Source organism: Lucilia sericata, unplaced genomic scaffold (assembly GCF_015586225.1).
Source record: "Lucilia sericata isolate MDLA Ls3-8-SP2 unplaced genomic scaffold, ASM1558622v1 Contig000658F_arrow, whole genome shotgun sequence".
In the NCBI taxonomy this organism is placed as follows: domain Eukaryota; kingdom Metazoa; phylum Arthropoda; class Insecta; order Diptera; family Calliphoridae; genus Lucilia; species Lucilia sericata.
In genome coordinates this window covers 97,939-121,799 of record NW_023994663.1, presented here as the reverse complement: position 1 = coordinate 121,799, position 23,861 = coordinate 97,939, and the positions used below count along the sequence as shown (strand labels likewise).

General features: G+C 31.4%; 1 protein-coding gene across 1 annotated transcript in view; it reads right to left on the bottom strand.

Moving 5' to 3' along the window:
* Positions 1-8,136: 8,136 nt before the first annotated feature.
* Positions 8,137-23,861, bottom strand: part of LOC119607115 (gamma-1-syntrophin) — a 52,018-nt gene continuing 36,293 nt past the window's right edge. The window contains 2 exon segments of the mRNA XM_037960894.1: positions 8,137-12,347; positions 17,765-17,968. Of these exon segments, the coding sequence (XP_037816822.1) occupies positions 12,237-12,347; positions 17,765-17,968 (315 nt within the window). The 3' untranslated portion in view covers positions 8,137-12,236.

Sequence of the window (23,861 nt, the reverse complement as noted above, 5' to 3'; positions counted from 1 at the left end):
AGAACTGAACTAGAACTGAACTAGAACTGAACTAGAACTGAACTAGAACTGAACTAGAACTGAACTAGAACTGAACTAGAACTGAACTAGAACTGAACTAGAACTGAACTAGAACTGAACTAGAACTGAACTAGAACTGAACTAGAACTGAACTAGAACTGAACTAGAACTGGACTAGAACTGAACTAGAACTGAACTAGAACTGAACTAGAACTGAACTAGAACTGAACTAGAACTGAACTAGAACTGAACTAGAACTGAACTAGAACTGGACTAGAACTGAACTAGAACTGAACTAGAACTGAACTAGAACTGAACTAGAACTGAACTAGAACTGAACTAGAACTGAACTAAAACTGAACTAGAACTGAACTAGAACTGAACTAGAACTGAACTAGAACTGAACTAGAACTGAACTAGAACTGAACTAGAACTGAACTAGAACTGAACTAGAACTGAACTAGAAACTGAACTAGAACTGAACTAGAACTGAACTAGAACTGAACTAGAACTGAACTAGAACTGAACTAGAACTGAACTAGAACTGAACTAGAACTGAACTAGAACTGAACTAGAACTGAACTAGAACTGAACTAGAACTGAACTAGAACTGAACTAGAACTGAACTAGAACTGAACTAGAACTGAACTAGAACTGAACTAGAACTGAACTAGAACTGAACTAGAACTGAACTAGAACTGAACTAGAACTGAACTAGAACTGAACTAGAACTGAACTAGAACTGAACTAGAACTGAACTAGAACTGAACTAGAACTGAACTAGAACTGAACTAGAACTGAACTAGAACTGAACTAGAACTGATTAACTATGTAGACATTCATATATTTCTTATAAAATGTTTCCTCAATACTAACATATAAAAATCCTGTCTAACTAGGATTTATGTATTTTAATTTCTTTTAACTCCTCTTTTTAGATATTTTTCGCACAACAAAAAAATTGCTCCTAATAACATTGCTCTGATTCTGATAGCACACATTTGTTATTAACAATTATTAGGGCATTTAGGATTAAAAAAATATTTTCTTTGAATTAATAAAAATGGAACATGGATTAAATGCTTTTTCAAATATATATTGATTTGTTTTTTGCAATAAAAAATCCTAATGAAAAACATAAGTAAATAAAAAGGATATTCATTTGCTTTTGTGCATGTAGTTGTTTAGTTGGTTGGATGGGTGTTGTTGACTGGGTGGTCGATTAGTCGGGTATGAGTTTCTAAGGGTGCATTTAAAAAATATATATATTTATGTTTTTCTATGTATGTAAGTATGTTTGTATGTATATTCGTAAGTATTTTATTTTCTTATGTATTTATTTAGGTATATGTGTTAAAGTATATAAAATTGTACTAATGTACGTCATCTATGCATTTGTGTATATACATCTGTATGTATGTATATAAGTATGTATGTATTTTGTATCTATGTATATAGATTTTATTGTATTTTTTATATTTTTCAAAATCATAAAACAACAACAATTAATGCTTTTTAATGGTGTTGTATAAATTATATGTATAAAACCTAGCTTGTATGTGTGAATGTAAAAAAAAAATTAATACCAACATATTTTGTTGTTAATTTTCCCTTTATTTTTGTTTTTATTGTTGTTTGCTTTCAAAACCATCATACAATAATTTTTACTCGCATTAAAGTGGGTCAATAGAAAACAAATAATGGAAAACTATTTAAGTATTTAAGGTCAGTGAATATTTAGGATTCCATTGCAGAATTGCTAAAAGAGAATGAAAATTCCTATTGACTATTGTAAACAATTATGCCATAAATTAAATCAGGATAAATAAATAAATATTTATTATTTTGAATTAATGGGATTTATTAGATTTGCACAAAAATTAGTTTATTGTATTATTATGGTTTAAATGATTATAAATGAATTTAGAAATTATGTACATATTGAAGAACAAATTAATAAAATTTGTGAATAGAAAAGTAACCAATGAGGAGTCGGCCTGTTGTCCTCTGAAATATGAGGACTTGTTCAATATAAGTATTAGCTGATTTGTGTGAAATACTTTCATCAAGAACACAACAATTTGTAGTCGATTGGTCACGTGGAAAGAAACTCCCGGCGAAAGTGACACAAAACTCTTGTAATAAAATCAAATTTAAATCGAAGATTTACAAACAATACAATCTCTAACTTCCCTCACAAAATCCGTATCCAATGTATACGTAAGGGTCATTTCTTGATAAAATCAATCAACAGATTCGATCATAGCCTATTCGATAGGCTCGCCCATAGATTAGTTAGTAGACCACTCAACAGATTATACACTAGAAAAACGACACTAGACTAATTAACATACTAGTCAATAGACTAGTTACTAGACTAGTCAATAGTCTAGTCACTAGATTAGTCAAAATAGTCTAGTCACTAGACTACTGACTGAATGAGTCAACATATTAGTCAATAGACTCGTCCATACAATAGTCAGTATGCTAGTCAAGACCAGTTAAGAATCTTGTCACTTAACTATTCATCATACTAGTCAATAGACTATCCAATATATTATTCTCTAGACTAGTCAATAAACTAATCAATAGACTTGTCACTGAACTATTCAACAGTCTAGCAAAGAAACTACTCAACAGATTAGTAAATAGACTCGTCCATAGACTTGTCAGTACATTAGTCAAGAAAATATTCAATAGACTATTCACTAGTCTAGACAACAGACTACTGACTGAATTAGTCAAGAGAGTAGTCAATAGATAAGTCAGTAAACTATTCAACAGACCAGTTAATAAACTAGTCAATAGACTATTCACTAGACTAATCAATAGACTAATCACTATACTGGTCAGTTAGTCAATTAGTCAATTGACTATTCACTAAACTATTGAATTGTCTATTCACAAGTCTAGTCACTAAAGTAGTCAATAGACAATTCACTAGAAAAGTCAGTAGACTACTGACTGAACTAGTCAACATATTACTCAGACTAAGACCGGTTAAGAAACTAGTCACTAGAATAGTCTATAGACTATTATTATACTAGTCAATAGACTCGTCCCTAGACTACCCAATTAACTATTCTCTAGACTCGACAATAAACTAATCAACAGACTGAACTGTTCAACAGTCTAACCAAGAAACTACTCTACAGATTAGTTAATAGTCTAGCCAAAAGACAGGTCAATAGACTACTGACTGAATTAGTCAACAGATTAATCAGTAGAATCTCCAACAGACCGGTTAAGAAAGTAGTCAATGGACTATGCACTAGACTAATCAATAGACTAATCACTAGACTGGTCAATAGGCTAGTCACTGAGCTGGAAATTAGTCAATTCACTAAACTAGCCAATAGTAACTAGGCTAGACAATGGATTAGCCAAAAGCTGGTCACTAAACTAGACAATAGTCTAGTCTAGAAATAGCTCACAACTTCGGTCAAATCGGTCAGAAATTATTAATATAGGCTTAGGGCAGCATGATCAAACTGTAGATAAGTTTTACATTAGCAAAAACTGGTTCTTAGAAAAGTGTTTGGAGGTAATTAGGAATCACAAACAAGAATTTAAAGATTTTCTCTTTGAATTCATTCTCGAACTAGTTATTTGGAACAAATTCAAAACCTTTTCCAGGATTTGACATATATAATTTTAACTAAACAAAAAACAGCTGTTCCTTTCTATTTGTTGATCTAGGTATGTGTGTGTGTCTTATGATTTTTTCACTTTAATATCAATTAAATATTATTGAATTTGTAAATAGTTTTTGTTTTTTTATTTACATATATATGGGTATATGTATATTTAAATTGTTTATTTATGGCTTTACATATACATACATTTAAATATATATATTTTTTTGCATTTTATTTTTAATAATTTCTAGCACTATAATTTATTTATTTTTTTTATTTTAACTTGGTTTCTTTGTGTTATTGATATGACTTTGTTTGTTGTTATTAAAGATGAGTTGAGTTGTTGTATTTATGTGTGAAATTTTATTATTTCTTTTTATTTAAGCTTTTTGTTGCACTTTTCTCTATTTATTATTGAAGAAAAAACAAAAAAAAAAATAATAATAATAATGTTAAAGATAAAAATAATTTCTTTTTTATGTGGTAAAAATAGAAATAATGGTTTTATATTTCCATTCATTAAAATGTTCAACCTCATTTGCCGTTGGTAGGAAAAAAAGTCATGCTAGAAAATATATTAGCTCCATTCACTAGTGGCGTGAGTTGTATAAGTTGTAGGTGGTATAAAAAATAATTGTAAGGGTTTTGAAAGAAAAGTACGAAGGTATTAATTTTTCATCTATGTTATTAAAAGTACATAAGTACATATGAAGGTGTTGATCATATTCTAAAGTATAGTATAGATTATATATCTGATTATAGTCCATATAATGTACCAGAATATTCACAGTCCAGAGTCCAAATATAAAAACATACTATAGGGCGAACTATAGGCTAGACCATAGTTCAGACTACAAACCATATTTCAGAATATAGTACAGAATTGACCAGTCTATAAAAAAAACTATAGACCAGTCTATAAACAATACTATTGACCTGTCCATAGACAAGACTATAGGCTAATCTATATACAACAATATGGACTAGTCTATAGAAAAGACTATAGACTAGTCAATAAATATGACTATATACAAGCCTATAAACATGACTATAGATCAGCCTAAAAACGAAACTATAGACAAGACTATAGAACAGCCTATAGATCAGTATATAAACAAGGCTATAGACCAGTACATAGAAAAAACTATAAACTAGTACATAGACCAGTATATAGACGAGTCTATAGACAAGACTGTAGACCTGTATATAAACCAGTATATAGACAAGACTATATATAGATCAGTATATAGACCAGTCTATAGACAAGACCATAGACAATACTATAGAAATGACTATACTATAGAAAAGACTATAGACAAGACTATAGAAAAGACTATAGAAAAGACTATAGATAAGACTATAGACAAGACTATAGACAAGACTATAGACAAGACTATAGATAAGACTATAAACAAGACTATAGACAAGACTATAGACAAGACTATAGACAAGACTATAGACAAGACTATAGACAAGACTATAGACATGACTATAGACAATACTATAGACAAGACTATAGACAGGACTATAAACCAGTCTATAGACAAGACTAAAGACCAGTCTATTGACAAGACTTTAGACCAGTCTATAAACAAGACTATAAGCAAGAATATAGACTATAGACAAGACTATAGACAAGACTATAGACAAGACTAAGACCAGTCTATGGACCAGTCTACAGAGAAGACTATAGACCAGTCTATAGATACGACTATAGACCAGTCTATTGACAAGACTATAGACCAGTCTATAGACAAGACTATAGATCAGTCTATTGCCAAGACTATATATCAGTCTATTGACAAGACTATAGACCAGTTTATAGGCAAGATTATAGACCAGTATATAGACAAGACTTTAGACTAGTCTATAGAAAAGACTATAGACAAGACTATAGACTAGTCGATGGACAAGACTATAGACAAGACTATAGACTAGTCGATGGACAAGACTATAGACTAGTCTATAGACAAGATTATAGATCAGCCTATAGACAAGACTGTCGACCAGTCTATAGACAAGACTATAGAACAGTTTATTGACAAGGCTATAGCCCAGTCTATAGACGAGACTATAGACAATTCTATAGACAAGACTATAGACATGACTATAGACAAGACTATAAACAAGAGTGTAGACAAGAATATAGACAAGAATATAGACAAGACTATAGACAAGACTATAGACAAGACTATAGACAAGACTATAGACAAGACTATGGACAAGACTATGGACAAGACTATGGACAAGACTATAGACAAGACTATGGACAAAACTGTAGACAAGACTATAGACAAGATTATAGACAAGACTATAGACAAGACTATAGACAAGACTATAGACCAGTCTATAGACAAGACTATAAACAAGACTATAGACAAGAATATAGACAAGACTATAGGCAAGGCTATAGACAAGACTATAGACAAGACTATAGACAAGACTATAGACAAGACTATAGACAAGACTATAGACAGGACTATAGACAAGACTATTGACAAGACTATAGACAAGACTATAGACAATTCTATAGACAAGACTATAGACATGACTATAGACAAGACTATAGACAAGAGTATAGACAAAAATATAGACAAGAATATAGACAAGACTATAGACAAGACTGTAGACAAGACTATAGACAAGACTATAGAGCAGTCTATAGACACGAATATAGACCAGTCTATAGGCAAGACTATAGACCAGTCTATAGACAGGACTGTAGACTAGTCTATAGACAGGACTGTAGATTAGTCTACATTCAAGACTATAGACAAGACTATAGACAAGACTACAGACCAGTCTATAGACAAGACTATAGGCCAGTCTATAGACAAGACTATAGACCAGTCTATAGACAAGACTATAGACCAGTCTATAGACAAGACTATAGACCAGTCTATAGACAAGACTATAGACCAGTCTATAGACAAGACTATAGACCAGTCTATAGACAAGACTATAGACCAGTCTATAGACAAGACTATAGACCAGTCTATTGACAAGGCTATAGCCCAGTCTTTAGACAAGACTATAGACAATTCTATAGACAAGACTATAGACAAGACTATAGACAAGACTATAGACAAGAATATAGACAAGAATGTAGACAAGACTATAGACAAGACTATAGACAAGACTATAGAAAAGACTATAGACAAGACTATAGACAAGACTATAGACAAGACTATGGACAAGACTATAGACAAGACTATGGACAAGACTATAGACAAGACTATAGACAAGACTATAGACAAGACTATAGACAAGACTAAAGACCAGTCTATAGACAAGGCTATAGACCAGTCTATAGACAAGAATATAGATCAGTCTAGACAAGACTATAGACCAGTCTATAGAACAATCTATAGACACGGCTATATATCGGTCTATTTTTAGAGCTTTTTGTGAGCATTTCTTTCATTAGATTTTACACAAATGCAAAAATAATAAATTGCTACAAATTCAAATAATGATCAAAGAAAGCAATTTCTTTTCTCTAACAAACTATTGTAAAACATGAAATATGTACCACAACGTGTTAAAGAGGAAAAACCCCAAATGATAAAACAAACAATTTTAATGAATGGAAGTTTTAACACATTTTTGCATTCTTTATTTAACACATTCGTCGCTGTACAGAAACGAAAGAAAAAAAAACTGAAAATAATTATTCGTATTTCTTTTAAATAATGTGATTTAGTATTTGCTTTAATGAATCGTATTATTCTTGTTTTTTTTTCCTAAGGTTTTATTTCTTATAATGGTGGTTTTGAAGTGTTTGTTCCTTTTACTTTATGTTAAGTTTAATTTAATTATTTAGTTTGTTTGTTTTTTCGTTACAATGAAGAGCTAAAATTTCAATATGGCTGTAAAATGTTGTATGTAGGTAATAATGTTATGTGGTATGTCGTAAATATTTAAGACATATGTACTTTTTGTTATTTATATATATTTTTTTAGCAAATTTTATTTTATTTATTTTATTTTTTTTTAACAATTAAAGACACAGTTATAAATTGACGTTTTATGTAAAAATTAATTAAAGACTAAAACTTATTGAATTGAAAAAAGAAAATTATTTAAAAGGTTTATAATTTTTAAAAATCGCATATGTTGTTTTAAATAAAATTAACAATAATTGGTTTTTATGGTTTAAACTATAACATAAAATCTTAAATTTCTTTCTCAGTTATTAAAAGTTTAAAGAAAATTAAATTTTCCTTTTAGCTTTTTCTTAAGTTATTTTGAAAATTATATTAAAATAACTTATTTAGCACATCACTCTTTTACAGTGGTTCTTTTCATTTCCTTACCATGGCTTAATTTTTTTTTTTTAATTTTTAAATATATTTTATATTTTTTTCTTTACTTTTGTAGAAATATAAGATTTTAATTATTTTGTTATTTTTTTTCTTTTGTTTTTTTTTGTTTAGTTTAGTTAAGTTTAGTTTTAATGATTAATAGTTTTTGAAAACAAGAAAATTAAAGGCCAATATCTGTGTTTATTTTTTAAGTACTTTGTTTTTGTTTTTTTTGGTTGTTTAGCATACTTTTAGTTTTTTCTTTAATTATTTTCAAGAGTAATAAATTAAGAATATATTATGAAAATATTAAGACTACCATTAATAATTATGTTTAGTTTATAATTTACACCATAAATTTTTAGTATTACAATTTTGAAGGGGAAAATGTTAGTAAATTGATTAGTCTAGAGACTATTGGCAAGACTATAGATCAGTTTATAGACAAGATTATTGTCCGGTTTATAGACCAGACTATCGACAAGACTATAGACCAGTCGATAGACAATACTATAGACCAGTCTTTAGACAAAACAATAGACTAGTATATAGATAAGACTATGGACTATTCTATTGACAAGTCAATGGACCAATCTATAGGCAAGACTATATATAGACTGGTCTATAGCTTCCTACAATATCGGAGGGCAAAATGTTCATTATAGTAATAAACTAACAAGTTATTCTGGTAATACACCAACATTTATTTTTACGAGTTCAACAACTATAGTGAGTGGGAAGTAGTACTAGATATTAATGACAGATCTATGATATCTGTTGATATCTTTTTTGGTTCTATTCGATATTATAATAAAAAAATCTACGAAAAAACGCTCTATAGGAAACCAAGAAAAACCGACTGATTCAAGTGTAAAAGGATCCTCAGACATAAACTAAATAACATATCAACTATAGGAAACCAAGAAGAATCCACTGCTACAAGTATAAAGGGATCCTCGGACATAAACTAAAGGACATATCAACTGTTTTTATTGAATCTTCAATCGATGATCTTGAAAAGATAGAGGAAAATTTTAGTAAAGTTTTAAGTAAAGCTTTCGAAGTTTCCAGCACAATCACTAAGGCAAAGAAATGCTTCCCTCTATGATGGAACTCGACGCTATCTGAGCTACGTAAGAACATATCAACTGTTGAAGAATCAATCGATGGTCTTGAAGTGAGAGAGGAACATTTTAGTAAAGTTTTAAACAAAGCTTTCGAAGTTTCCGGCCCAATCGGTAAGGTAAAGAAAAGCTTCTCTCTATGATGAAACTCGGAGCTATCTGAGCTATGTAAGGAAATTAAAAGCATTTAAAAAAGCTATAGTAGTTGCAAAAAGAAACTTATTGAGAAGATTCTGCAAAATTATAGCTAAGGATCAAATCCAGTATCTCTTGATATCCAACTGAATACCTATTCCCAGGATGCAAAGATATTGTCACGGAAATTGTAAAAGAAAGTGGGACTCAATTTCATGGGCGATAGATAACTTCTCTCCATTTAAGTCACCAAGATTTTATGGTATGTATTTTGCCCAAGATGCTACAAAGAGCAAAAGAGTAAATCATCCCTTGTCTTCATGACCATGTTCATGTCAATTGACGAAAGGTGAAGATCGTCGAAGGTCGAAGTCATGAAAATGCGAAAGACTTCCGACCAATCAGTATTCTATGGGAGCCTACTTAGACATAGAAGGTGCCTTCGGCATAAAACGGGACCGTAGTCCCAAAATAGTCATGGATATATATAGCTATAGAACCTCCTCTTCCTACATACGAATCTCTTGTATGAATGAGTTCAACTAGAAAGAAATTTATGGTTGATTAACTATTTAAAATTCAGTGATCAACATGTATTGGAATAACAGGTGCTTCGAGAAATTACTGTTGTATGACCAACCTACCGAACGAATATACCTGTAGGATTAATACAAATGGTTTTAAAATAAACTGCGGCCTGAGTTCTGGTGTCTTCTACGAAGAAGCTCAGATACATAAGTATCTCTCTCCGTCTTCCTAGTAGCTGTAGTTTTATTTACACTGAAATATTTGCGATAATGTCATGCTGTAGAGCTCTATATGGTCTTAATATTCCGGGCAATATAGGAATTTTTGTCGATAACCTAGCAGCACTTTCTATTTGTCTCTATTTGTCAGGCAATGCAAGAAGGATTAGTTAAGGCTGGGTCGCCTGTCTGACATTACCCTAATATGGGTCCCTTCACATAGCAACTACTATGGCAAAGGCAGATGATCTAGCCACAACGCGATCTACTTTGGATATCTCTTACGTCGTTTCAGTAGCAACTCCGTTGGGTTCTATCGAAAGTGGTATCCTCAAGTGCTTTCTTCAAAATGCTTAAAATAGATGGAATAATCTGGATACATATAGAGGGGTCACAGTAGTGTGGCCTTCTTTCAATGAGAAATGCACTAGACGGGGTTATAACTCGGAATAATCGGGTTAAATCGCGGGATATAACTACTCACTAGATCCTAAGCAGATACGTAGGGTTTGGGCTCCACTGCAATGGATACCGTCACATTTACAAAGCCCTGCCGCCAATTACTTCGTATCCAGCCTTGGTGAGTTATCTAGGTCAAAACTCAATGACCTCCTGGGATTTCTCACTACTACAGGCTGGATATAATACTATATAATACCACATCTGACAGACAGAGTCCTTTCGACTCTTTTTGACAGTTTGCGAGCAGTGAACTACAACGTTATCCAACCAACCAAGGCCTGTAAGAATCATATTCGGTTTTTTATTCATTGTGTAATTTCGATTGGGGTGACGAAGTAGCTCGGGTACGCTAGTAGATTATAATTATGTGATAATGGTTTTAAATAAAGTGGTTTTAAATAGGTCATCAATTAGCTTTTTAATCCAGGGCCAAATATCCTTAAAATGACATTACCCTTTTATACGATGATTTCCAGTAGACCCATGAGAGGGAACATAATCATTAATAGGCCATCAATTTGCTTTTGAATCCAAGGGCAAATATCCTTAGAATTTCCTTCCCAAGAGACCCATAATTTCCGATATAAATATAGTTTTATACATTTTTTAAAAAAAATTATAAATTATATGTATACTGGGAGTATACATAATATTTAATTATCATATAAATATTTATTGCTCATACGCACTACACAACAATGATTAGAAATAATACGGAAAATCGTGAAGTATTAGAGAGAATGTAACAAAACTTAACAAAATTCGACCCGTAGAGTTTTCGAATTAATTTACAGTTGTATAGCATGAAAGGGGCCAGTAGGTGGGCCCACAAATTTTGGACAACTAGCACAGTGCTTTAGAAATTATTTTATTATTTTGAACTATTTGATACATTGTAACGAAATTTCACGAAGTCAGAGATGAGATGTTTCTAAAAAGATTTGAAGTTGTTGGTCTTTGTAAGTAGGATGGGGGCCTTTAGATCTCCTAGCAATGTTCGCCATCTCGGGTCTAAATTTTGTTTAAATCGCCAAAAATTATGTTATCAACACGAAAGCTTATTCCATCATGAAAATGTTTATTAAACCATTTATAATTTTTTAGTAAATTTTAAAGAAATTTAACTCTCTCCCCTTACTATGGTGTAAATTATAGTATAATCGATTTAAACCGATCTTTTCATATAAAGATTTTCTTTTATTTTATTTATATATAGTTTAAGCTTTGCTAAAAATTGTTTATTTATTATAAATGAGCTTAAGGTTTTTATTTTAATTTTATTTTTCTTTCTTTATCAATTTCTTTTACATCTTTTCCTTGTTTAAGTAATATTTTTTTTTATTTTCTTATTATAAATATTTCAATTTAATATACAAATTTATTTTATAAATTTTTATCTAAAAAAAAATTGTTTTTAAGTCTAATTTATGAAGACTTTTTTCATATATAATTTTCTCATTGTTTTTTGTAATGTTGCAACAACATTTAAAGTTTCATAATAGTTGAATTTTTTGGTTTTTTATTTTAATTTTAATAAATAGTTTTTTTGTTGTTGTTTGTGTTTGCTTTTGTATATAATTTTGTTGATTTTTATGATAATATTATATAATTAATAATAATTTTTATATAAATATTTTATGTAAATACATACTTACTTAGAATTCATAGTTTTGTTGTTTGTTTTTGTTCATTTTTGTTTTTAATTTATTTTAGTTATGTAGTAAGTATACTCGCGTACAACTCTAATGGTTTTTTTATATATTTTTTTTTTTGCAAAAAAAAAAAAACAAAACAACTGAACTGTTGCATTTATAGTTGTAATAAAGTTTAAGTCTGTTGTATAGAACTTAAAAATGCTGGATCAACAGACGCAACTTTAGCTGTCAGAAATGCATGCATACAAAATAACAAACTCTGTAGCACTTGACATTCTAGTTCCTTTGTGGCCAATTGTTTTTGCGTATTTTTTGAAATTATTTTATACAAGAAGAAAAAAGAGCAGGCGAATGATGATACATAAAAATGAAAGAAAAACACAAAAAAGAAATAAATATTTTTGCTTAATAATGTACATATATATGTATGTATTTAAATATAAATTAATTAATTAAATTATGCAAAAAGTGTTTGCCCAAGAAATATTTAATTTTACTCATCATGTTCTGGAAAATAATTATGTTTTCGAAATATATTCGAAAAATAATCAACATTATGAGAATTTGGAAGAAGAATAAGTCCCAGTTCAGTTCTAGTTCAGTTCTAGTTCAGTTCTAATTCAGTTCTAGTTCAGTTCTAGTTCAGTTCTAGTTCAGTTCTAGTTCAGTTCTAGTTCAGTTCTAGTTCAGTTCTAGTTCAGTTCTAGTTCAGTTCTAGTTCAGTTCTAGTAGTTCAGTTCTAGTTCAGTTCTAGTTCAGTTCTAGTTCAGTTCTAGTTCAGTTCTAGTTCAGTTCTAGTTCAGTTCTAGTTCAGTTCTAGTTCAGTTCTAGTTCAGTTCTAGTTCAGTTCTAGTTCAGTTCTAGTTCAGTTCTAGTTCAGTTCTAGTTCAGTTCTAGTTCAGTTCTAGTTCAGTTCTAGTTCAGTTCTAGTTCAGTTCTAGTTCAGTTCTAGTTCAGTTCTAGTTCAGTTCTAGTTCAGTTCTAGTTCAGTTCTAGTTCAGTTCTAGTTCAGTTCTAGTTCAGTTCTAGTTCAGTTCTAGTTCAGTTCTAGTTCAGTTCTAGTTCAGTTCTAGTTCAGTTCTAGTTCAGTTCTAGTTCAGTTCTAGTTCAGTTCTAGTTCAGTTCTAGTTCAGTTCTAGTTCAGTTCTAGTTCAGTTCTAGTTCAGTTCTAGTTCAGTTCTAGTTCAGTTCTAGTTCAGTTCTAGTTCAGTTCTAGTTCAGTTCTAGTTCAGTTCTAGTTCAGTTCTAGTTCAGTTCTAGTTCAGTTCTAGTTCAGTTCTAGTTCAGTTCTAGTTCAGTTCTAGTTCAGTTCTAGTTCAGTTCTATTTCAGTTCTAGTTCAGTTCTAGTTCAGTTCTAGTTCAGTTCTAGTTCTAGTTCTAGTTCAGTTCTAGTTAAGTTCTAGTTCAGTTCTAGTTCAGTTCTAGTTCAGTTCTAGTTCAGTTCTAGTTCAGTTCTAGTTCAGTTCTAGTTCAGTTCTAGTTCAGTTCTAGTTCAGTTCTAGTTCAGTTCTAGTTCAGTTCTAGTTCAGTTCTAGTTCAGTTCTAGTTCAGTTCTAGTTCAGTTCTAGTTCAGTTCTAGTTTCTAGTTCAGTTCTAGTTCAGTTCTAGTTCAGTTCTAGTTCAGTTCTAGTTCAGTTCTAGTTCAGTTCTAGTTCAGTTCTAGTTCAGTTCTAGTTCAGTTCTAGTTCAGTTCAGTTCTAGTTCAGTTCTAGTTCAGTTCTAGTTCAGTTCTAGTTCAGTTCTAGTTCAGTTCTAGTTCAGTTCTAGTTCAGTTCTAGTTCAGTTTTAGTTTTCAGTTCTAGTTCAGTTCTAGTTCAGTTCTAGTTCAGTTCTAGTTCAGTTCTAGTTCAGTTCTAGTTCAGTTCTAGTTCAGTTCTAGTTCATTTCTAGTTCAGTTCTAGTTCAGTTCTAGTACAGTTCTAGTTCAGTTCTAGTTCAGTTCTAGTTCAGTTCTAGTTCAGTTCTAGTTCAGTTCTAGTTCAGTTCTAGTTCAGTTCTAGTTCAGTTCTAGTTCAGTTCTAGTTCAGTTCTAGTTCAGTTCTAGTTCAGTTATAAGTAAGATCTAGTTCGGTAAGTAATATCGCTTCCAAGACATTTTCATCTAATTTCGATAGCAGTCCAATATGTCAAGTATACGGAGATGTCCTATTATTAATTTTGATAAATTTGTCTAAAGATAAAATATTCCAAATGCCTTGTATCTTATATGTGTTTCGATGAGGGGCATGTATATAGATCAATATATAGGTTGGGCATGTCTAATATGAAATAGTCCTTACAATCAACAACAACTTTATAAAATCAAATCAACTATAAAATTATTCTTAATGTTATGTTTTTATTCCATTTACTAATCTCTTTGAATCAACTCAAATTCCATTCAATTAAGTTTTTGTAAAAATCTATAAAATTATCCAATTTTTATTTAATATATAAAAAACCTTTAAATAAGTAAGTAATATGGTTTACTATAAAATAAAAATAATAAAAGAACTAAAAAAATGGCAGCTCAACAATATAAAATAAATGGCGTTTTATACTCTGTTAGTGTTAAAGTTTATTGGCAGGAAGCGGAAAAAATATGAAAAAAGAAAACGAATGTAGGAAAATTGTAAAAAATAGATGTTGTTATTTTTTATATGGCTAAAGTAGAACAATGAGGCAAAGATGAGAGAGCATGGATTTACTTTATTGCTAATGTTTCAATTTATGAGTGAAGCAAAAACAAAAAATGAGAAAAAATTGTGAAATAAGAGCAAATAAACAAAACCAACAACTACTACTTAAAAAAGGAAATATTTGCCAAACTTATACTCAGACTATAGGACTACAGTACCCCGACTAGTATTAAAAAAAAAAAAAAATATTAAAAGGAAATTTTAATAATAAAAACAATTACAAACAATGAGGCCGTTAAGAGTAAATTAACGTCAAACTTTTATTTAATAATACTCGAAAATAATTTTGTTTCAATTTGTTTTAATTGAAAAATACTGTCAAATAAACTAAGTCAACCATATAAAATCCAATTCAATTTGATTCCATTCAGGATGTCGCTTTTTTTCTGCCACTATGCTTTTATAATTAGTTTATTATAATTTTGATTTGTATTATTTATGAGAATATTTGCTGAAGGAACAGTGATTTAGATAGATTCCAGAATTTTCTTTTAATTTAATAATAGTTTCATTTTTAAGAAATCGGCATTTTTATCTACCCAGAATCATTTTGTTTTTAGAAATATTTAGGTATCTCGTAAACCTGCAATGTTTTAGTACTAAACCAAAACTGATCTAGAACTGAACTAGAACTGGTCTAGAACTGAACTAGAACTGATCTAGAACTGAACTAGAACTGAACTAGAATTGAACTAGAACTGAACTAGAACTAAACTAGAACAGAACTAGAACAGAACTAGAACAGAACTAGAACAGAACTAGAACAGAACTAGAACAGAACTAGAACTGAACTAGAACTGAACTAGAACTGAACTAGAACTGAACTAGAACTGAACTAGAACTGAACTAGAACTGAACTAGAACTGAACTAGAACTGAACTAGAACTGAACTAGAACTGAACTAGAACTGAACTAGAACTGAACTAGAACTGAACTAGAACTGAACTAGAACTGAACTAGAACTGAACTAGAACTGAACTAGAACTGAACTAGAACTGAAGAACTGAATAGAACTGAACTAGAACTGAACTAGAACTGAACTAGAACTGAACTAGAACAGAACTAGAACTGAACTAGAACTGAACTAGAACTGAACTAGAACTGAACTAGAACTGAACTAGAACTGAACTAGAACTGAACTAGAACTGAACTAGAACTGAACTAGAACTGAACTAGAACTGAACTAGAACTGAACTAGAACTGAACTAGAACTGAACTAGAACTGAACTAGAACTGAACTAGAACTGAACTAGAACTGAACTAGAACTGAACTAGAACTGAACTAGAACTGAACTAGAACTGAACTAGAACTGAACTAGAACTGAACTAGAACTGAACTAGAACTGAACTAGAACTGAACTAGAACTGAACTAGAACTGAACTAGAACTGAACTAGAACTGAACTAGAACTGAACTAGAACTGAACTAGAACTGAACTAGAACTGAACTAGAACTGAACTAGAACTGAACTAGAACTGAACTAGAACTGAACTAGAACTGAACTAGAACTGAACTAGAACTGAACTAGAACTGAACTAGAACTGAACTAGAACTGAACTAGAACTGAACTAGAACTGAACTAGAACTGAACTAGAACTGAACTAGAACTGAACTAGAACTGAACTAGAACTGAACTAGAACTGAACTAGAACTGAACTAGAACTGAACTAGAACTAGAACTGAACTAGAACTGAACTAGAACTGAACTAGAACTGAACCAGAACTGAACTAGAACTGAACTAGAACTAGAACTGAACTGAACTAGAACTGAACTAGAAGTGAACTAGAACTAAACTAGAAATGAACTAGAACTGAACTAGAACTGAACTAGAACTGAACTAGAACTGAATTAGAGCTGAACTAGAACTAAACTAGAAATGAACTAGAACTGAGCTAGAACTGAACTAGAACTGAATTAGAGCTGAACTAGAACTGAACTAGAACTGAACTAGAACTGAACTAGAACTGAACTAGAACTGAACTAGAACTGAACTAGAACTGAACTAGAACTGAACTAGAACTGAACTAGAACTGAACTAGAACTGAACTAGAACTGAACTAGAACTGAACTAGAACTGAACTAGAACTGAACTAGAACTGAACTAGAACTGAACTAGAACTGAACTAGAACTGAACTAGAACTGAACTAGAACTGAACTAGAACTGAACTAGAACTGAACTAGAACTGAACTAGAACTGAACTAGAACTGAACTAGAACTGAACTAGAACTGAACTAGAACTGAACTGAACTAGAACTGAACTAGAACTGAACTAGAACTGAACTAGAACTGAACTAGAACTGAACTAGAACTGAACTAGAACTGAACTAGAACTGAACTAGAACTGAACTAGAACTGAACTAGAACTGAACTAGAACTGAACTAGAACTGAACTAGAACTGAACTAGAACTGAACTAGAACTGAACTAGAACTGAACTAGAACTGAACTAGAACTGAACTAGAACTGAACTAGAACTGAACTAGAACTGAACTAGAACTGAACTAGAACTGAACTAGAACTGAACTAGAACTGAACTAGAACTGAACTAGAACTGAACTAGAACTGAACTAGAACTGAACTAGAACTGAACTAGAACTAATCTAGGTAAAATTTTCTTTAACATATGAATATCTAAACCACTGTTTTTATAATCACATCGGTAATATAAAATCGTAAGAACAGTTTTATTAGGATAACCCCAAAGGTATTGTGAAAAGTTAAAGTATTATTTTTTTTTAAATTATTGATTTTTAAAATTATTGTTATTTGCTCCAGTATTTGGTGACTTCATGATAACCAATTTAAATTTATCCAATTAAACACAATGCTGGAATAACAACAAATTCTTCTATTTTGAACTGAGAACTACTATCAAAATATCGTTCATATATTTTTATCAAGTTTCAACAAATTACGGAGTTATTTAAGTAGATTACTTAGAAATTTTTTTGTGGCTACCCTAATATCTATTAACACAAACCTACTCTCACACAAAAGTCCCATTCATCTACATACTTACTTTTGTTTCAATTGCTCGTGTTTCATGATCCTGGAAATGTAACTTTAATTTTGATTTGCCATCATCGCTGGAGCCTCGTAATTGTGAGAATTTATATTGCCACACTATGGCTGAATCAGCACCCTCAGCTAATGAGAAACCAGTTTGCCAGTCTAATGTAAGTCCTCCACTCTTTCCATGATGTGATACGGCAAAAGTTTTGCGCTGCAAAAAGAAAACGGAGTAAAATTATGTTACTATTGTTGTTGTTGGAAGTAAATACATAAGTATAGGAATTTTGACGACGATGTGAAAGATGTGAAAAAAATGAAATGAATAAAAATATTGAGTCTTTTTTCATTCTCTTCTATATACACTTTAATTCAACATAAAAATGTCATAAAAAATCAGTGGTGACAATTATAAATCACCTAAGTTGTTTTAGAGAAAACTATATTTCCGTGAAATAAAGTTTTTTTGGTAAAATGTCGAAAATCATATTTTTTCGAAAACTCATTTTTAGTTTTCCCAAAAATATGATTTTCGAGTTAAGCTGTTATGACTTGTGGTCACAGAAATGTGATGGTAAAAATATGGCAAAAAAAAACTTTTCTTTTATATTAAAATAGAAATGGTAGAGAAACGTTGAAGAATTCATTGTTGTTGTTGGCATTACTGTTAAGTAGGTTAAAAACAAACAAACATCTCGACAGTCAGCCAACTGTATGTAACTAACTGCATGGAGTATGTACGACTTGGAGTTTGAGTTGAAGTTAATATTTTTAATGTGCAAAAAAGTGCAAAATGAAAAGTTGACAGCCAATCAAGATAAATTTATTTAGTATTATAAGCATTAAACAAATGTCTACGCATAAGTATATTAATTTAATTTTGGTGATTTTTAATGTGAAATTTTTGTCATATGAAATATACATAATTGTAAAGGAGTCTGGTTAGGAAGGTTATAAATATTTGAAATATTCACATAAAATCAACATTAACTACTATAAAAAATTTTATGAGAATCGATTCATGATGTCGCCTGTGTCACACGCGCATAGTGCAGGTGTTGGGTTTAAGATTGTCAGATATACAGAGGATTCAGCAGGTTAATAAGAACAATCAACAAATAATAACTTAAGGAAACTGAACTAGAACTGAGCTAGAACTTAGATAGAACTGATCTAGAACTAAGGTAGAACTGAAATTGAACTGAAATAGAACTGAACTAGAACTGAACTAGAACTGAACTAGAACTGAACTAGAACTGAACTAGAACTGAACTAGAACTGAACTAGAACTAGAACTGAACTAGAACTGAACTAGAACTGAACTAGAACTGAACTAGAACTGAACTAGAACTGAACTAGAACTGAACTAGAACTGAACTAGAACTGAACTAGAACTGAACTAGAACTGAACTAGAACTGAACTAGAACTGAACTAGAACTGAACTAGAACTGAACTAGAACTGAACTAGAACTGAACTAGAACTGAACTAGAACTGAACTAGAACTGAACTAGAACTGAACTAGAACTGAACTAGAACTGAACTAGAACTGAACTAGAACTGAACTAGAACTGAACTAGAACTGAACTAGAACTGAACTAGAACTGAACTAGAACTGAACTAGAACTGAACTAGAACTGAACTAGAACTGAACTAGAACTGAACTAGAACTGAACTAGAACTGAACTATAACTGAACTAGAACTGAACTAGAACTGAACTAGAACTGAACTAGAACTGAACTAGAACTGAACTAGAACTGAACTAGAACTGAACTAGAACTGAAGTAGAACTGAAGTAGAACTGAACTAGAACTGAACTAGAACTGAACTAGAACTGAACTAGAACTGAACTAGAACTGAACTAGAACTGAACTAGAACTGAACTAGAACTGAACTAGAACTGAACTAGAACTGAATTAGAACTGAATTAGAACTGACTAAAACTAAAACTTCATATTTATTAAAAATTCTAGATAGTGTCGTAATAATATGGTTCTTAGGATCTGTCGTAGTGTATAAAATAATCAGTCATGCCCACTAGAATTTTTTGGATATTTTTGGTGTAATGTTTAATAACCACTTTTTTAAATTTCCATAGTTAATACCATCACGCAATCATGTTTCAATATTAAAACAAAAACTTTTTTATTAGCCAAATTTTATCGCCATAATATTACATTAACTTTAAACAATTTATATGTAAGTTCAGACATATGTACTACATTCATGAATTTATATGCAACAAACACACTTCCCAAATAGTCGCATGTGATGGAAACAAGAGTTCAACTTAAGTTCAAACGGAAATGCAGGCATTAAAAAATTACAGACAAATTGCCACTTTCTACACATAGGAATATGTGAACGAAAAGTTGTACTCAAACTACTAGTTTTTGGGTTCCTTGTCGGGCAAGAAATATAATGAAGGAAAAAAGCTAGAATTAGAAAAAAAAGTTCAATGACTGTTACATTGATGCTTTAGTATGAGTACTAGGGAGTTTATAATTTGAGCTTTTTTTCCATTTATTTTCGTTTCTTCTTGTTTCTGTGCCAACTACTAACAAGACCAAGTATCCTTATATGGGAGCGATTATGTATGTATGTGTGTGCTTTATATACTTGATAGCCATTTTAGCAAATTTTTATTTGAATTTCAATGTGAATCGATAAAGATTTCGTGTTGAAGTCCAACATCACGCAATTCGAACACATCGTATGAGTTGTAATTAAGAATTTTTTTTGTTTTCTCTAATGGTTTTCTTATTGTTTTTGTAGAAAAGTTTTTTTTTGAAAGTGTGGTCAGAAAACTTGGAGTAATTAGTTCAAATTATTAAAATTTATTGTTTATATTTTTTTATAATTTTAAATTTTTTATATTATTTGGAAGTGAAACATGCAATAATTCAAAACTTTCTTTTATAACGCTCTTACATTTAATGTATATGTATATCGCAGAAAAATAATTGACCTATTATCTAAGAATTAAAATACTTATACTTAAAGGATAAAAATGTTATAAGATATGTTATGAATTCTCATCGTACATTTTCAGTGCTTCAAACGCCTAAAACACTAATATTTCCAAATAAGTTTCCTCATAGTAGTTTTCATGTTTCAAACTTTTTCTTTAGCAATATTTTCATATTTTCCTAAATGTATAAAGTTTTACTTAGAACTTCTATTGGCCTGAATACACACATTTTTCAGTATTTTTTCTTTTCTATTATAAATTATGATTGATTTTGTGTGTTTTGTTTATACAACAAATTGTGTTTTTCCAATTTTTCTTTTTGTGTGTACACTTGCGGGTCAATGGCCGAGTTGGAAATATAAAAACAAATATTTTTTTTCGAAATATTCATATAAAAAACTAACATTTCTAAAGCCAAATGAAAACAAGTAAGAAATTATAGTCGGGCGAGGCCGACCATATAATACCCTACACCTTTGACAAAAATATAATGTGATTTAGTTGCCATAATAAAGCATTTAAGTTGAATTGTACCTTGCCTCAGATATACATACTTAAGCCGTTTATTGTTGAATAAAATTGTGGACATTTAAGTGAAATTTTGATGGGTGCTTTTCATAGGGGCTAGGGTCATATGAGAACCTATTATTATGGAATTCGTGGGGGTCATCAAGTCTTGTATACAACTTGGTTATTGCAGCTTTTTGTCGAGATATGAGTATATTAAACATAATTATGAACTTAAAAGCCCTATTCGGCGGGTTCAGTTGTATGGGGGCTAGGTGAAATAATGGACCGATGTAAACCATTTTCAATAGGCTTCGTCTACGATACCTTAAAAGATCATGTGCCAAATTTCATTGAATTATTTTCAAAATTGCGACCTGTAGTTTAATGACAAGTTTTAAAAGCCCTATTCGAGGGGTTCAGTTGTATGGGGGCTAGGTGAAATAATGGACCGATGTTAACCATTTTCAATAAGCTTCGTCCCTGAAACAATAGAAGATCATGTACCAAATTTTATTGAATTATCTTCAAAATTGCGACCTGTAGTTTGATTACAAGGATTACAAGCCCTATTGGGGGGTTCAGTTGTATGGGGACTAGGTGAAATAATGGACCGATGTAAAGCATTTTCAACAGGCTTCATTTACGGTACCATAAAAGATCATGTGCCAAATTTCATTGAATTATCTCCAAAATTGCGACCTGTAGTTTGATTACAAGTTTTAAAAGCCCTATTCGAGGGGTTCAGTTGTATGGGGGCTAGGTGAAATAATGGACCGATGTTAACCATTTTCAATAAGCTTCGTCCCTGAAACAATAGAAGATCATGTACCAAATTTTATTGAATTATCTTCAAAATTGCGACCTGTAGTTTGATTACAAGGATTACAAGCCCTATTGGGGGGTTCAGTTGTATGGGGACTAGGTGAAATAATGGACCGATGTAAAGCATTTTCAACAGGCTTCATTTACGGTACCATAAAAGATCATGTGCCAAATTTCATTGAATTATCTCCAAAATTGCGACCTGTAGTTTGATTACAAGTTTTAAAAGCCCTATTCGGCGGGTTCAGTTGTATGGGGGCTAGGTGAAATAATGGACCGATGTAAACCATTTTCAATAGGCTTCGTCTACGATACCTTAAAAGATCATGTGCCAAATTTCATTGAATTATTTTCAAAATTGCGACCTGTAGTTTAATGACAAGTTTTAAAAGCCCTATTCGAGGGGTTCAGTTGTATGGGGGCTAGGTGAAATAATGGACCGATGTTAACCATTTTCAATAAGCTTCGTCCCTGAAACAATAGAAGATCATGTACCAAATTTTATTGAATTATCTTCAAAATTGCGACCTGTAGTTTGATTACAAGGATTACAAGCCCTATTGGGGGGTTCAGTTGTATGGGGACTAGGTGAAATAATGGACCGATGTAAAGCATTTTCAACAGGCTTCATTTACGGTACCATAAAAGATCATGTGCCAAATTTCATTGAATTATCTCCAAAATTGCGACCTGTAGTTTGATTACAAGTTTTAAAAGCCCTATTCGGGGGTTCAGTTGTATGGGGGCTAGGTGAAATAATGGACCGATGGTAACCATTTTCAAAAGGCTTCGTCTACGGTACCATAAAAGATCATGTGCCAAATTTCATGGAATTATCTCCAAAATTGCGACCTGTAGTTTGATTACAAGTTTTAAAAGCCCTATTCGAGGGGTTCAGTTGTATGGGGGCTAGGTGAAATAATGGACCGATGTTAACCATTTTCAATAGGCTTCGTCCCTGGGACAATAGAAGATCATTTACCAAATTTCATTGAATTATCTTCAAAATTGCGATCTGTAGTTTGATTACAAGGTTTACATGGACGGACGGACAGACGGACGGACAGACGGACGGACAGACGGACGGACAGACGGACGGACGGACAGACGGACGGACAGACGGACGGACATAGCTAAATCGACTCAGAAAATGATTCTGAGCCGATTTTTATACTTTAAGGTGGGTATAGGACCAATATTATTGTGCGTTACAAACATCAGCACAAACCCAATATACCCTCCCCACTAAAGTGGTGTAGGGTATAACAATGCCTCAGAAATTGAAACTTTTTGTATAGAGAAAAAAAAAAAAAACAGAAAAATAATTTATTCATGGGACAAAATTGTTGAAGAGTTTCAATGTAAGAAAATGTTTAAAGCAGACATTTTTAAATTGAAAAGGGTTTAAGTTTATTAAAAACATGTTTTTTATATGATTTAATAATATCTCAAATTTGTGGTTGAATAACTTCTGCAATAACATCTTTGTATCTAAACCACAGGCCAAAATTTTAAAAATTATTCTACAATTTTAGGATCGAGGATATACTCCAGACTACAGTTTGGAACATAGTACAAGCAGTGGTCCTGCCCACAAGGTTCAGTCTGTAATTGACTTCACAGTCCGGCTTATTAAGTTTCGAATAAAAACTAGACAATAGAGTAGACAATAGAATAGACAATAGAATAGACAATAGACTAGACTATAGACTAGACTATAGACTAGACTATAGACTAGACTATACTAGACTATAGACTAGACTATAGACTAGACTATAGACTAGACTATAGACTAGACTATAGA